The 17183-nt window shown below is 38.8% G+C and overlaps 1 protein-coding gene across 1 annotated transcript in view; it reads right to left on the bottom strand.

The window, feature by feature from the left end:
• ADGRD1 (adhesion G protein-coupled receptor D1) overlaps positions 1 to 17183 on the bottom strand; it is a 156482-nt gene that overhangs the window by 51368 nt on the left and 87931 nt on the right. The window contains exons 16-17 of the mRNA XM_074887453.1: positions 3723 to 3826; positions 823 to 934 (exon numbers count right to left, since the gene is read on the bottom strand). Of these exons, the coding sequence (XP_074743554.1) occupies positions 823 to 934; positions 3723 to 3826 (216 nt within the window). The remainder of the gene's footprint in view (positions 1 to 822; positions 935 to 3722; positions 3827 to 17183) is intronic.

Below are 17183 nucleotides of genomic sequence, written 5' to 3' on the forward strand. Positions count from 1 at the left end.
GGATCTCAGATTAAACTCTTATGCAGCAATACTTAGAGCTAACGCTTTCCGCCACCTCTGGCTAATTAAGCAATATTTGCTACACCTTTCTCTTTGACTACTCAGGTCAAATAAACATGAATGCTACTTTAAAATAATCTAAATTTCCAGAGTAGAGATCAGAATTAATAGATTGGCTGTTCAGAAAACAGTGTATTCTACCACACAAATAAAACTTTATGAGCAAAAAACAAAGACCTTCTGTTTTGCCCTCCAAGAATGCAGAAGAAATTATCACAGCTCCATGAGGAAGCTTATTACCTTCCAACAAGAATAAGATGACTTTTTAATGTGGAAAAAGAAAGGTAAAGCAGAGAATCGATGATTAAACACCCCACCCCACCCCCCACAAAAACCAACCCAAAACCCTAACAGAAACACAAATACCTTACCTAGATACAAAATTCATACAATTTTCCCCAATACAGAATTCCTACAGTTCTCAATACAGAGAATGGATGAGAGAAAGCATAAGCCATGTCAGGCAGAAGACGGCCATGCCATTTGAACACACAACTGAAATGTACTCCATTACTGTGGTGATTTTTCCATTTGATGGGTGCATATCTCTAAGTTTTGCAAACATCCAGACATGGCTGGATACTATGATAACACTATCTGGATGCACAGAAGGCTTTATCCAATGTTGGAGGAGGTCATTTTTGGCTAAGGCATGTTAAAAATAGAGGATCTCATATGAAAGACAGTTTCTTACATGTGCTATGTGGATTCATTCCACGGAAATGCCTTGCAAACACCACAACCACTCCTTTTAGCACTTACTGTTCCAGGGCTGAACTGAAAGCTGGTGAGAAGCAGGATCTGAGCCACCAAGACAGCAAAGGACAGATTGGCATGGATATGATAGCGCTGGTTGCGGATGGTGCTGACAGACCTGGCAGAAGATAGAAAGACACATGAATAAAACAATATTCCAAGAAGCATGAGCTATTATGATTTATTAGCAAGCATTTTGATTGGTTTTTGGTCATTCGTTTTGGTGGGGTTATCATGATGTCTTTCAAGCACTCCTTCCACCAGGATGGAGTGTTACCTAACTGGTTTCTTAATATTCTGCTGCCATCCTGAAGGCAGCTGAAAGACTGACTTGCATATTAACTAGCTCTGCTGATTACTTGTGATAGAATATTACCAAAGGGCTTGATCCTGAATGGTGCTGTGCTGTCAAGGAAATCAGCTCTGCACCTTACAGAAAGCATACTGCATCTTGCACCATTTAGCCCACACTACATCCCAGAGTTTCTGGTTTGATTTTGTTGGTATTTGCCTGTACTAGAAATAAGGGAACGTGAAAAGACATTGGTTACAATTCTGTCTTTACTATTACCAGCTTTTGAGCACGGGAACTATAACTACTTATACAGATGGGCAGTGCCTATCTTGACAGAGACCTGACCTTGATTACAACATAATTTGAACATATCTCTCCTGGCTTTTCAAAAACCAGCTGGAAATCTGACAAGAACATGCTTTCCTGGGAGTCTTCTGACCTCGTACTTCTCTTCTCATACAGAAATAGGAAGTAGGAAACAAAATAAAACATTTATCTGAACATTTCAGGCCTTTTGCATAATTTTATTCTTCTCTTTAAAAAAAATAATAGTATTACTGATAACAGGTTTTCTATTTCAATCCATACTGCCTGCCAGCCCCTGCCGTCAGCTTTAATCATTTCAGGAGACCTAGACTGTTTGGCTATGTGAATGGCAGTGCTTCCTCCACACATCAGTATGCACTCCCATCTTTTTGTTGTATCGCACTGGATGGTGATGATTTTTGTAGCCGCTAGTGACACATCGTGCATGTCCCCTGCAGCAGGGTGACACAGACTGGACAATGCAGATGATGGTTTGCTGTCAGCCCTGCTCTTCCCGCACTGCTGTAGCGAGTGCACCATTAGAAGGGAGTGAAGGGGGAGACGACAAGAACTCCATGTCCTAAAAGTAATTCAAAGATATAGGTTGTGCTGCCTGGTACCAATGGCTTTCTAATAAGAAACTCCGTGTAGTCACAAACTGGAACATCATTCCCCAGAAGTCAATCAGGACTTCCCTCCTGGGAAGTGTCTGTCCTTGCCAGTACGCAAAGAACTTGCCAGATTCCTCTCTACTTACCTCATGGTCATCTAACACTACATTGCAAAATTTCACTTCAGCTGTTTAATGAGGCCCTGTTCTCCAGTGAAAACCTAATCAAATTATTTTTAATTGGCAGTTTGAATGATCCTGTATGTAGGTGGGGTGCTTAACCTTGTGACAGTCAGCTGGGTCCAAGCTCTCTTTCCAAATCTTCTGTTTTACTCCAGTTTCTCGAAGAGTTTTCATCCCTGCTGCAGCAATACCATCTCCTTTTGCTCCTTTTTCCTTTCTAAACGCTACAACATCCAGTTTTGCACTCAGACAAAAATGGAGCAGATCATTCCCCTTAGCCTAAATATGCCAACAGCTCAATGCCAGATAGGCAGACGTTGGACTTATTTAGAGTGAATTTTGCCATGCGTTACACACTTAATCCAAGTATGACCAACAGAGATCTTGAGACTTGGAAATAATACCGGGTTTGGAACAAACAAACATTGCAAACAGTTTACTGGGTTTCAGCAAGTCCTTTTTCCTAGAAACTGGCCTCTTAACAGGATGTCCAAAAGACATGCTTAGGCACAGAAATCAAAAATTGAACTCTTGAGTAGGACGAACATGGTTTACTGTGTGAAAGGAGACAAGAATGCTATTCCTCGCTGTGCTCCAGTCCACTGCGCAACCTCAGACAAGTTACTTCACCCTTTTTCAGGTTTTCTATTTTGTGTTTAGACAGAAACCTCTATGAAAGCTTTTTGAGAAATGTTTGTATCAAGCCTAGCTGGGCATCAAACTCAATTGTCACTACTGGAATATAACCAGGCATAAAGACCCGAAGTCCCCCATGGCAGAAACCTTCCCAGTGCAGAGAGCCCTTGAAGGGGCTGTTAGAGGCAGGAGGCTGCAGAGATCCAGAGGATTTAAACATAAGCCATGGAGTGAATTTGTCACTGCCTATAGTGTCCTTCATCCTACAACACATTAGAAAACTAGCGTAACAGAGAACAGCAAGATTCTTGAAAATAAATGTGGGTTATATGATGTAATTGTATACAAACTGTATGAAACAAAAGTAAGGTAGCTAATGTTGGCTGAGCCTTCCTTTCTGGGCATACCTTTATAAACACAATGCCTTACAGACAAGACAGTTGAAAAGCAGAAGTACTGACTGTACACTGCAAGCAATCCCAAGATGTACGTAAGGGGTGAAGAATGGGTGATCCTCTGGTCCTGGTTCATATTGTACTTGTTTTGAGCTCCAGACCAAGCCCTCCTACAGCCTCCTTGCAAGATTCCTGAACTATAGCAAAACGTGGAGAGTTTAAAAACAATCCCAAAATCCCTCATAGGATGGAAATACCTTGCTATATAAAGACCACCTCATTTCAGGAAATGAAAGTAATTTAGAAATAACCAACCAACTGTTACAAATACATGTGCAGAATCTAATTAAGGAAGGTTGTAGAATTAATAGCCTTTATTTTATCCTGAGCACCTGAAGAGATCCTAACCAGTGGCCTGAAATGCACTGCTTGGCTTTCTGCATGACAGTTGCTCAGCAGGTATTAAGTTAAAATTACTCACGACAATATAGCAAATGTGACCAGTGTGATCGTCAGGCAGAAGATGGACAGAGCACAGCCAATGTAAGTGATGGAGGAGAGGGCCACCTGGTGTTCTCTTGTTAGCTGTACAGAAAGAAAGAAAACAAAATAAAAACTATTAATTGATTTATTACACTACAGAACCATAGGTCAGCCCCCCTGCACAGAGCATTTCCTCCTCCATCCGCCCAAATATAAACTGATGTTCACAATCCTTCGCTGCTGTTTCTAACACAAGAAATGAAGATCCAACCTCAAACTCAGTTGCGCAGTCAGGGCATTCACGTGTCCATGGCATTTTGGTTCCCTCTTTTATTTCATAAATCAGTATTTCCTCAGAATAAGTTCGTTTCTCTGCTGCTGTGATATCGTCAAGCCTGAGATTAGAGCAGTTTATTGGGCTGCCCAAACAGTATCAGCAATGGGATCTTTCACAGCTCGCAGGGCACTTTGCTAACGCTCTCATGCTGCAATTATTTACATCATTGTGCAAATACCAGAAGTGCTTCACAGCAGTGAGAACTGACAAACCAAGATAACCCATAAATCACAGGCCATTTATAGCCCACTTGTTTTGTTTAATGTATCACGTTTTTAGTGCCTGTTGAAGGAGCTGAACTGACATCTACAGAATGGAAAACCACAGAAAAGACCCAGCATGAGCACTCACAGTGTAAGACTCTCATCTTAGCCTCTGTTTTTATCTACAGGAACATTTTGTAGAAGTAATTCGATTTTCATGAGCATTTAATCTGTAACTCCGTAGTGCCCGCCACCAGGATCTATGTTAAAACCTGGATAGATTCAATGGGGAGGGACAGTCTGTTTTGATCATTCATCCCAAATTAATCAGAAAGTGTGCTTTAATTTTCCATGCAATTTATTATAAAAGAATGACAAAAAAGCCACACCCAACAAAGGCAGCCAGGCAGTATTAATATATAAGAAGAACAGAACTAGGCAGGAAAATGTTTTCTCATCTCAGAAGAATTTTCAAACATTTTTCTGGGCTTGAATTTGGATAGAGTTGACATTTTCATAAACTGAACATTTGGGGAAAAAAAAGCAGTCAATCAAAAGTTTTAAATTTGATGCTTGGAATATTGTTTTTATTTCAACATCTATTCACTATAAATTAAATTGCTAGCTAAAAACTCATTCAACATATTTATTTATTCTGAAAAATACTGAAAGTAACAATATATTTTCCAATTTTTTTACAGTAACTCTATCTAATAATAAAAAAAAAACTCCTTTCTCACAGTTTGGAATTTTCTATTATTTTCCCCACACACAATAAAAATCCCCCCCCAAACAAAGTATTTCATTAGAGATTATCAAACCCAACCAGTTCTACCAATAAACTTCCCATTAAAATTCCTTTTAAAGGAGAGAAATAACATGCCATGTAGTTATGAGGAAAAAAGTAATTTTAAATACAGACAAAACCGATGTGGTTTATATATACATTTTTCTTGTAGTTATCTGCCAACAGTATCAGCTCACGTGCAGTAAGTTTTACAGCAGGATAGATTGTGGGTCACTCAGCAATCTGAGAACTACTAAGTGATGCAGCAGCAGCATTAAAGACAACTGTTGCTATGGTGTTACAGTTCCTAGGAAATATGATGCATCTCTTTAGTATTTTTTCTCTTTCAGCCAAAGATACATTTCTTTTCCCTGACTTGGACAGCATCGAGTACAGAAACAAAAGGGTTCTGTGTGCTGAACCAGCTTAAAAAAGTCCATATAATTTCTACAAAAGAGCTCCTATCGTCCGTTATCCCCCAGAGAAGCCATGTATAGCCATTCTTCAGATTATTTCTGAAATAGGAATAACCTGTGTGGTAAATTAGGCAGTTTAGAAGTGATTTCCTCATCAGGGATATTCACGTCCAAAATGCACAGACCTTCTTTCCTGATTGCTCCAATACACATCCCTTTCTCTTGCTACAGGTAGCTTGCAGTTCTACAGAGGGAGGGGGGGAGCAGAGGAAGCTATTCCAGCTTCAAGTCACTCTGAAATTAGTATTTCTCAGCAGTTCAAGGCTTTCTTTCACTCCTTTCACTCCCAACACCTGCAGCCAGAAAATGTTCCCTGCAGAGGTCAAAGCTGCCCAGTGCTCATTTAGATTTACAGTGGTCTATCACAGTGTTTGCATTGGCAAAGGCACATAAGATCTGCAAAGGAAAGGTAATGTCCTACTATCGCATACAAGTACAGGAGATACAGGGGATCCATCTAGTGGAAATGGGCAAAAATCAACACCTTTGTTTTTTTCCATAATAATCCAAGAGAAGATAATGATCACACAAACATTTTTTTTTCTAACTCATTTCTATCATAACTAACATGCCTCTAAGAAAGTCTTTCTCTGGGTTTTAGCTCAGTCTTCCTCCAGAAACCCCTGCAGGGCAAGACAAGACATGAATCAAGTTCTCCCAAGTGGAGTCTGTATTACTTAGAAATGAAAAAGGAAAAAAAAAGTATCTTAGCAAGAAAACTTAGAAGATTCATTCAATCCTAAAATAACCTACATAGGCCCCTGCATCTATGAACTGGAAATTGCTCTTTCTCTGGTAAACCAACCAAAATCTGATGATGCTCTAAGAATGTCAGTCTTAAATCAATACCCACATCAGTCTGGTAACAACTATTTCAAAAGAAACACTGCTGTAGTTCACATTCTCATCTTGCTACTGTGAGGGACAGAAAGCTTGTAGGTAGTTTTGAACCATTGTTTGTTTATTAAGGAACAGGTGGAGCCTGCGATAGCTCTTCTCAAACTGAACTGTTGGGTTGGAGGAGTGCAAGAGAGCGGTCCCTGTTCACAGTGGCTCCAGCCAGTGAGACCAGCTCCTTTCTGTTGGTGATATGAATTGAAGGGGACAGATCCAGCATGAAAAGAAGGCCTGGAATGATTTCCAGGTTGTGGAGCCTCATTTTTAAATACAGGTATATGGTAGGAAAGAAGAGAACCTGCATTTAAAATATCAGGTCTCTACCAACTTCTCACAATGCAGCTGTTATAGCAGCTGTGTGTCTGTGTTCACATTGTAAGAGATAACAAGCATGAGTTTTCCAGAAATACCTGGATCATCAATGCATTGTGCATCATCAATTAAGAAACAATTTCCTCTAAATTCCAATGCTGTGATATGAGCTGATTTAATCTTATCTCAGCTTGTCTTTTTGAAAACTTTCAGACTTTGTGCATGATGTGGAATATAAGACAGTAATTTGGGATGATCTTGTAGTCAGCACAAAAATGCTAATCAGGTTGTAATGTTATTACTAAAGAAAATAGCATTAAAAAGTACCAAATAAAATATTGAGCAATCTGTAAAGTAGTCCCATGAGCCTGATTCTCACACTTGTCCCAATCTACATTAAATTATTCTTTTCTTCTAAAAGGTTTTGCTTCTTTGAGTTTATATGGTCATTCTCTTACTCTGCAGCAAGCTGAAAAGCTAGGAAACGAGCTCATGCAGTCATGAGTGTTAGTAATCATGAACACTAAAAGACAGATGTTTTTTAGTATTAATCTTTGACAGTCAGATCAAAAAATCATGCTCTGTGTAAAACTCCCACCCTTTTAGGGTTTAGGCTGTAACACCCTTTACAGTTTAGGCTGTAATACCCTTTACCTTGTAAGTGTCACACCCATATGCAATATTATAGTCTATTGTTCTCTCCTTCATTAAAGAAGTTAGTACATTGCTCAACATCTTTATTTTGGAAACTCACAGACAACCGGATGGCCTGAGAAATGATCCTGGAAAGATACCAGTTCAGACTCCAAATACATATTTTTTCTTTATGATGTTGTTAATAAGAAGAAAAAGAGTGACATCTAACTCCCCTGTTTAAAAATAACTGCTCAGGAAGGTGAAATTATATTATTTTAATGGGATGGTACTTTTAATCTCTGGAGTACCTGGAAAAGATCAGTTGAGGCTGAAAGACTTGCTCAGTAGGCTATGCATGAAAAATGATTTGATCTGTATCTAGAACAGAAAACCTTCTTATTTATATAACATTAATGAGCAACTGTATATACAACACAGCACAACAACCCATCAAAAAGCTAGATGGGCTCCAGGAACCCAAAATAGCAACTGGTCAGATCAGAGCATCTGTCTGGGCAACACAGGGCGCTCTCTGCTCACTGTCCTTTTCTAGCTGTCCCGTTCTTTTGTGTGAAATTTGCACTCCTGTCCCTTTTTGTCATTATTCATCTCTCAGTTCACTGCACATTTTCTGCTTTGCAAAGGGGGTACTTTTGGCTTTCTCCAGAGGAAGGAACATTTTGGGGAAGTACAAATCTAAAATTTTCTTCTTTACATACTGCAAAACATCCCTCTATGCCTTTAGAGGCAACATGTCAGACAAAGGGCTGAGTTCAAATACTTAAAACAAGGTTTGTCATAGCTGAACCTGAAAGGGTTTGTCCGTATACCAAATTACAACTTCACAATTTAGCCACCAAAAGCAGTAATTTCATCGTCTATACTACTTTTGAAATCTCCTTTCTGAAAAGCAGTTTATCTTCTTCCAAAAAAAGACAAGTTCTTGAACCAAAAAATAGTTTACAGCCTTAAAAAATGAGCCCTGCAATCTAAGTTCATATCATACCTATAATTTGTATTTTAGTGTTACTTACCGGTAGAACACAGAATATGATATTTTTGTATGTCCTTAGATAGTGTATACATTTTATGAAACCAAATTTGTTTACTGGTGGAAATGTAAGACATGACAATTGTATTTTGCCCTAAGTCCAAACATAAGAACAAGTTATATTTTAATGTCCCTTTTGGTCAGCTTTCCATCTCAAAGAAGCATTCCTACCATGAAGTTACTGACAATGATATATGGTTTTTACCCTGTTTATCGACGAACTGAGATCTGCCATGAGATGATTAGCTGCTGGCCTGGGCTGAAATCCACTCTCAAACCCTTCCGCAAAGGCTTGAAACAATATCTTATGAGACATTTCTTGGGAGGAGAGGTAGGGGTGAAAAATTAAGGCTCAGCCAACCCTATTGAAGCTGCACCTTTAAAATGCAATCTGAATCCAATTAAGAAAAGGATGAATAATTAACTTTGGCAGCCTGAGTGTTTCAGAGACATTAAAACGCTGGCCTTGGCTGATGAAGCTAATGGTTTTAATTGCCTCCAGAAAGGCTGCTGAAATTCAATTTCAGTCCAGTGAGGCCTTTATTTATATATTAAATAATAATAACAATACAAATCTCTGTTTTCCTTCAGCTTGCCAAGCACTTTGTTATGTACATAACATTATGGTTTTTTCAAATTAACATCTGTGTTTAGTTCAGGAGGCTCAGTCAACTCACTGAGACCACAAGAATGGTTTTGGTGGGGCCATACCTAATGGCACTGCACAATCATGACTCACAGAAAAAGAAAGTCTAACTTGATTCAGAGACTTCTTTTCTCAAGCTACAATGTATCAGATACCATGAGTTTAGAGAAAAAAGGCCTCTGAGAGTCACGCTTTGCAGCACAATCATCTTTATCAGCCATTTCCAGCAGAACTGCTTTTGAATTCCCATTCTCTATTAACTCCAAACTCCTAGTGATCAGCAATAAAGTGCTACGAAGGGGGCTTTTAAGGATTAAAGGCACGTTTTCCTACAGCGAGTCCAGCCTGGTGGCTGCTTATTTAAAACTTTTCACTGTGACATGAAAAATTTAGAATTTTCCAAATATCTCTGCCAAGTTATTAATTAGTATTTTTAAAAGCCCACGTCGTCTTTTAAAGCAGTTCTGGGCAAGATGTCATCAAACAGTAGGTAATCTGCTCATTACAAATCACACACAGCACATTTTTAGTTCAAATGAAGCCTGAAGGAAGCGTGGCAGGGAGGAAGGACTGAAGTTGTGAAGTGGTACAAAATTATAATAAAGTTTGGGGATCAGAAAAGCAAAGTTCTCCCTCATACCTCTGCTCATGTAACACAAAGCAGTGTGGTTCTTCTGCCTTCATTTCAGGTCTAAGACTTGCAGTGTTTCTTATGAAATGCTAAATTCTATATTTACAGCAGATAATCCTCTGTGAAACTGAAGGAGCTACTTTTGCCCATACACCTAAGATTTGTACATCTGTTCTCTACTCTGTTCCAGCAAAAGCAGACTCATCCTGTTCTCCAATTAACAGCCAAACTGAAGTCCATCAGAGAGGGCTACAAGGAGAATAAAACCCAGTGTGGTTCCAACAGGCTCTTGCAGGCAGAGAAACGATGATCTCTTGCCAGACTCTGAGTCTGAGATTTTTCAGAGCAGTTGAGGATAATTAAATACCCAGCTCCCAGTAAAATTCAATGAAAATTAGTATGTCTACCTCCCTTATCCCAGGCTTGGGCTTTGATTCAGAAACGTCCATTTCGATTCAGGATTGCAACTAGCTGTGTCTTGCACTGCAGCCAAGAGTCTCCAGGTACCCAGCCCTGAATTTCTCCTACACCATGCTTCAGGGAGAAAGGGCATAAAAACACCAATACAGGAGACAGACTGAACTCAAGAGTACAGAATGACTCGATTTAAAGATATTCAACAGAGAACAGTGATGGATAAAGGTGCAGTATCATAACATTTTTATACCGCATGGGGAAATCCTTTAGTCATCAAGAAGACCTCGCTGCCAAATGGATCAGTGCTTTCATTTTCACCATAGGAAGGAAGTCTATGTTATTTTGTTAAGTATTCTGATTAAAACAGAGTCCTGTTTCACGTTCCTCAAACAAAAGAGTTCTTTTGACCATTATAGCACTCTTAAATATTTGTGCTTTTCCAAAATAAAAAGTCATTTTTTGTTCTCCTCTGCTGAGTGAAATTCAGTAACTGCCAAAGAATTCCCTAAGGAATTTGAGGGGTTTAGTATCCTGCAGGGTTAGTCCAACATTTTCCATGTAATTCTATGGGATTAAGGACAGAACCAGAGTCTCCTATTTCCTCCCATCAAAATTAACAGAGTTGTACTGGCACAGGAATGGAATAGCAGAAGAATTAGCAATGGCTCTGAGTTAAAAATCAAGATTAGTGCTCAGTTTTCAGGAAAAATGAACACGATCATAGTAAGGACAAAAGAAATATGATGCACAATCATACTATGAACAGATCAGTGAGACAAGTTCCACCATAGGGAAAACATTCACTGCAATAAAATGGAGGGGGAAGTGGAGAGAGTAAGAAAGAGCAAAGAAAGTTTACAAAGCAATGCTAGAATAAACACATAGGCTGATTTATCTTTGTTCATGTCATGGGTAAGGGCTGTCTAAACTGTCTGTAGAGATCTCTTCAGTTAAATAAACTGTCAATGGTAATAAACAAGGATCAAAAAAATTGCAATGCCTATCCAATTTTTAAATATACAACACAAAAGAAAAATTACTGGACTAAGGCATTATTCTTTTTATGTTCCCAGCAATGAAAAGCATGCTGAGAAAAGTAATTATATTAAAATTACAAAACAGCAGAAATCGGAGAATGACACATTATTTCCATTTCATTGTCCTATTAGAGTATATAATCTGAACCTCAGCTTGCTGAAAAATTTAAGAAAAAAGGTTATCATTTCAGACTGCTGTTTTAATGCCCCCCGAGTGCAATATTTGATTAATAATGGCAATATTAGATTTAGGAAAACAATGCTCCAAACTTATAAATTACACACCTATCTTCCATATTTTAAAGCATTTCACAATATTAGGACATTTTCAAAACAGCCTTTATAAACATGAATAGATGCACTTTGTTCTCAGTCAGTCATACATTGTCAAATCTTGCTGTCAAACAGTGAAAAATAAAAATAAAAACACATATTGCCCCGAAGAAGAAATCTGGGATGTCTTGTCTTTTGTAAATAGAACCTCACAGCCAAATCCCCAAGCCTTTTTCAAAATCCTGGGCTCCCTAAAGAAGCTATGGGTTCCCTCTATAGCTCCAGCTGCAAAATCAGACTTCTAAAATATTTTCCTCTTTATAAATGCTTCTCTGCTTTCAAGTGCATTGGTGGGCAGCTTGAACTATTGATTGATTGTCCCCTCTGAATTATGGAACAAGAGCTACAAATGGGATGAAAAATGAAGGAATTTCTAGCTTTAGAAATGCAGAAAATGTGTTTAAAAACCTGAATAATTTCTACCACAGATTGTACGACACTATTAGTTTGCTGGAAGTGTCCATCCACATGTGAACTTTATAGTAGTCATTTTTATACCCTCACAGTTGGAAATGACAGAAAGAAGAAAAAACAGGGAAAAAGAACAATTTAAGAGAATGTTCTAGGAGCCATAAATATTACAGTTGTGTCCTGCATTGGTTAGTTGGGGGACAGGGACCCAAACCTCAAACTCTTATTCTGATGCGGGAGACAATGATTTCCCCTTTAAAAGGATTTTTCAACTCTGGGTCCCCAGGTGTCCACCATCCTTTTGCTGAAATGACATTTATGTGGCAGATGGTACAAATAGCCTGGCATGCCTTGTAGTTGTTGGATCACTATAAAAATAAAAACTGCCAGATGGCTGGCATGTTTCCTGGCAGGAGCATAGGGCCCCACTGACTGATGAGAGGAAGTAAAGCTGCCCAAAAGAAAATAATAGCGTCTGAATTTTCTTTGGAGTTCTTTTGAAATGTGGCTTACTCCGTGTTGAGTTTGATTCCCGCTGTCTAGGAAGCACCTTGTGACATTCCTCCATCTGACTGCACTCACGTCTCTCCTCCTGATTTCATCTGTCCCTCTCACCCCAGGAAGGGGACCTCTCCGCCAGCCATTTCCCCTCTAGCAGGAGGTACCGCTGGGTGCAGGAGGTGGCATTGCAGGTTGAGATCTCCCCAGGCTCTGTGCCAGCAGATGCCTACTTAAGGGGACATCTCACCTCCCATCCTCTGTGGTTCCTATCCAGGTTCAAGCCTGCAGCACAGCAGAGGACTGTCATACTACAGTACTACAAGAGCACCACCACAGGGAGCATATCACCCTGGGTGCCCTCTACTTGGACTTTCTCCAGAAGCAGCAAACATAAACCAGTGTAAACAGATCAAACTAAATGGATTATTTATTTTTCCTACTGTAGCTCTATTAATGCACTATTGTCTCCCTAACTATAACATTGCAGGGCAGCTGGCAGTACGGGTTTATCCTGACTGCACCAGATGAAGCAAAAGCTGGGACACTGTTCTCTGATCAAGGAAGGCAGACAGACACAAACCCCCAAGGTGCAGCTTTAGCAATGATTTGCTATGAGGGACTTTTTTAGTCCACCTCTGTTTCCCCCATCAGAAAGAAAAGTTTGATCAGAGCAATGAGTTTCCCAGAGGAGGGTACACGAATTAGTTAATATCTGCACAACTACTCTGAATGTCCCACTGACACATTTTGTTAGGGGGATGCAATTGTAAAATTCTCAGTCTTACTAACTTTGATCGGAGTTGTGAAAAGACTTCTTAACTGTGTTTCCAAATTCTGATCATGTGCTGACCTTAATTACATTCATGCAACTTCACAAAGGCAGTCAAGGGATGAACATGTTTCTCCAGGAACGTTCTGCTCATCTTCGGTCACATTTTTTCTTCAATTAACTAACTTATTCATTTAAACCAGTTGATGATCACTAATCTCCAAAACTTCAAATAAATGCTATCATTTCTGAAGTTAAAACCAACATGATAAATGAATCTCAGCAAGCAAGCATGAATTTGGGCCAGCCGTGATACAGACATAACAGCAGAGTGATAAAGACACAAATAATTTTGGCATTCCACATGGGCCAATTCATCAGCAGGCTAGCAGGTCAGTGCCAGGCTGACATCTGAGCACCACATGGTTGTAAGTTTTTCCAAGATGGTTATTTCATTCCTGAAATAAACTTGTTACAACTGCTAATGCCCTGTGCATCACTGAAAGCAGCTAAACTGCATACACGGATCTCAAGCTCATCAGCAGTATTGTTCGTACCATTCTTTCACAATCACTGCGACTTTAGTGCGTTCAAGCTCCTGCTGAAACTAATATAAAATCTGGAGTAGTGTTCAACTACACTTGTAATCTTAGCTTGGTTTTAACTAATTCACACCATTCAAAGTTCTTTTTCTTCATACACTGCTGTATAGCACACAGATATCAGTGGATGTTCGTTTTGTCACATTTAATTTAAAATTCCAGAATTTTAAAATTTTCTTTGTGACCTCTCTCTTTCAATTTGTCTCTCTGAAATATTGGAATACAAATGCTTTTTCATCTCAGCAGATTTCAGTCTCTGGAGATTACTTCCAGCTGGCATACAGTAGAATAGTGACTGAATTAATCTAACCTGTTTTGAGTAAAGATCAAGAAGAAAAATCAAGAACTCACAGCTTGTTCCTAAGAACTTTCTTGCATTTCTATGCTCCCTGGAAATTAAACCCACCTGACAGTCTGCTCCATAAATGTCTAACAATTTGCCAGCATTCGTCATCTCACAATACTTCAAGTATTCAAGAGAAACCACCATCAGATACAAGACAACCTACAATTTCATTCTTATGAATGTCTCACTGAAACAAAATGAAATTCATGTGAGACACTGTAATTCCTCCCCAAGCCAGGTGCATAAATTATTAACATACATCTGCACCTTACAATAAAACTGCAATGATAAAGAATCTTGAGAATACATAAAGGCATTTATGTCCACAAGAAATGCACAAACTGTGTAAACATATAGAGAGATCTGCTGGATATTGGTGAAGGTGTGAAAATGAGTACTAGCAAGAAGGGAGGTACTGGGGAAGGTTCGTGTGTCAAAGCTGACAAGGTCCAGATCATGCTGTTGGTCTGTAAGTGGAAAAAGCTAGACTTAACCAGGTGAAGGAACAAAGAGAGGGAGTTGAGTGAGGAGATTCTTGCTCCAACTTAGCATAACTCAGAAGCCACCATCCTCTACAATTACTTATCATACAAGCTCAGCTCTCTGGTCATTAGAAATGCTCACCACAAGTATTTATGTGGCAAGTTACTTCTGAGGAAGAACAGTTATTTTCAGTATTTGTTGTTTAGAGACACTCTGGCTTTTTCTGAACTCAGAGAGTATGCCATAATGTTCAGTTGTGAACAGCAAACTCTTAAAAACTGCAGTGTCTCATTAATGGAAAACTTATGTTTTGTTTTGGGTTTTTAAGCAAAAAGAAAATCAATCTCGTGAAAATTTGCTGAGGGAGTCAGAACACTTATCACACTGAACTGGCCTCAAGGGTTCATGGATTTCCACATCAACAGTGTTCTCCCTAGGGATGTTCCCCCAGCTGCTGCACACATACTGGCTCTGTATTACATCTATTTAGAATTGTTGATATCCCCCTCTCTTTTTTTTCTTCTTTTTTTTCTTTTTTTTTTTTTTTTATTATTTTCTGTGCATCTGCCTGCCTTTCTGCAAGGGGTGGTAGAACTATTCATACCCAGTTTTACTGTTCTGCGGACTGGTGCATTAGATTAAATGCTGTTATGGTGCCCTTGGAGATGTGTCTGCCTGTTTGGGCTACCCTGAGAGCTGCGTTTATCCATACGATGAAGAGAAAGGGCAATGATACTTTCCACAGGAGAATGGAAGTATAAAGCACCCAAAGCAGAATTCCCATGAAGAATGAAGTAACATTCTTGTACTAAAATACAGCTTTTGATGAAAACCTCTCCAGTTTTCAGGCAACCCTTTTCCACTAATTTGTTTACATTTTTCATGAAAAGCAGACCCCTTTTTGTAAGAAACAGAATCTAGACAATAAAATAAACGTTCTGTCAAAAATAGTGTTCATGTGGAAAAATTTCATCCAGTTTTATTATACAGCCACAGATATATAATAGCTATATAAGTAGAATTGTTCAAATATGGGCAATTGCATACTCCTACCCTCTCTTTTCCTTGTCTCATTATCTGTTAACTCCATTTATGAAAAGAAAAATATAAAAGCTCAAGACTGAATATAACATCATTGCAACAATTTCTTAGAGCATTGACAATCTAGTATTCCAACAGGTGATTTATATGGGTCCTCTGAACCTTGGCTCATGAATTTCAGAACATGGTGAATAAACACGGATATGTGTTTAAAATCCACAGCATTTTAACATTTACTTAACAGGGTTCCAGGGACGCCTGGGAGAAGTTTCCAACTGTCTAGTTGATTCAGTAGGCTCTATTGCTTAGACATGTGAAGCAAATACTTAGCAAATGTTTTAGGAATTTGTAACTGAGCATAGCCTGCATGTATAGCTCAAAAGCCAGGCAGCTTGTCTTTGCTCAAATCTTAACTGCATGCCAATTACACAATGAAGATACCAATTTTTTTTCACTGGTTAAAAAAATTACTACCACAAGATAATCCTAAACAGTCAATTTAAAGGGTATATCTTGGTCAAAGATTTGGGATGAGATCTTCTGATGAACTCTGAAAGAGGGACGACATAATAGCCAAACAAGAGAAACTGGAATTAAAGCACACTGAAGGGATGGCATCCTTCACTGGCTTGTTAGCAGCAATATTACCTGAGACCCAACATGGCCCCACTCTCATTACCACCTCGCTGTAACACCAAGCTTGTGCAGGTGATGGGAGGGCAGGGCAAAGCAGCTGTGTCAAGGCATAGTTCAGGTTTATTGCTCTGCAGACCAGTGTACCTGATTCTCTCCATGCTACAATGTATGTTAAATTCTGCCAATTGAGGTGCATGCAAAAATCGTTTTTATGTAAGCTTTAAAAGGTTAGAAATGACTGCATATTTTATACCTATCCTGCACAATCTTCCATTGAAAGCTGCAGCAAGCATTTAGAATTCTCATGGATTTGCACTAGGAACATACGGACCCTATACTGGAAATAATTCTATCACCTTTCAACATTTCACTTTTCCTGCCACAAACTTATAAATTCTCTTCTTTTTTCTGTTCAGAAATGGGATTTTAGGTGGAAGAGGTCAAAATACAACAGAAAATTATAGGAAATAAGTTTCATTTAAAAGAAAATCCTGATTTATACAGACTTTTACAGTACTATGTCACATAGGGAATGTTTTTATGCATCAGAGTGATAGGTCTGTGTGTCTCACAGATCCATGTAACATCTCAGCAGTACTTTCGTTTTGTTTTTTAAATTATCATAAAGAAAAGAAAAAAAACAATGCAAAAAACATTATGCATAAACTTTGGCAGATAGAAATGCATTAGACCAAAAAGTTAAGGAGAGAGAAAATATTGAAAATAGAATGATTAAACGACTGTCAGGAACTGGACTGTCCATTCATGTCCAGTCTTTCCTAGTTATGCGTTTCAAATCTCCAAGAAAGCTTGATTCTAAAGACTCTGATATAAAATATCTTTGATCTCCAATTACTAATATTGCATAATATTAGAGCTTATTGCAGCATCTCATTAATCACGACAA

The sequence above is a fragment of the Strix uralensis genome, chromosome 17, assembly GCF_047716275.1.
Source record: "Strix uralensis isolate ZFMK-TIS-50842 chromosome 17, bStrUra1, whole genome shotgun sequence".
NCBI lineage: Eukaryota > Metazoa > Chordata > Aves > Strigiformes > Strigidae > Strix > Strix uralensis.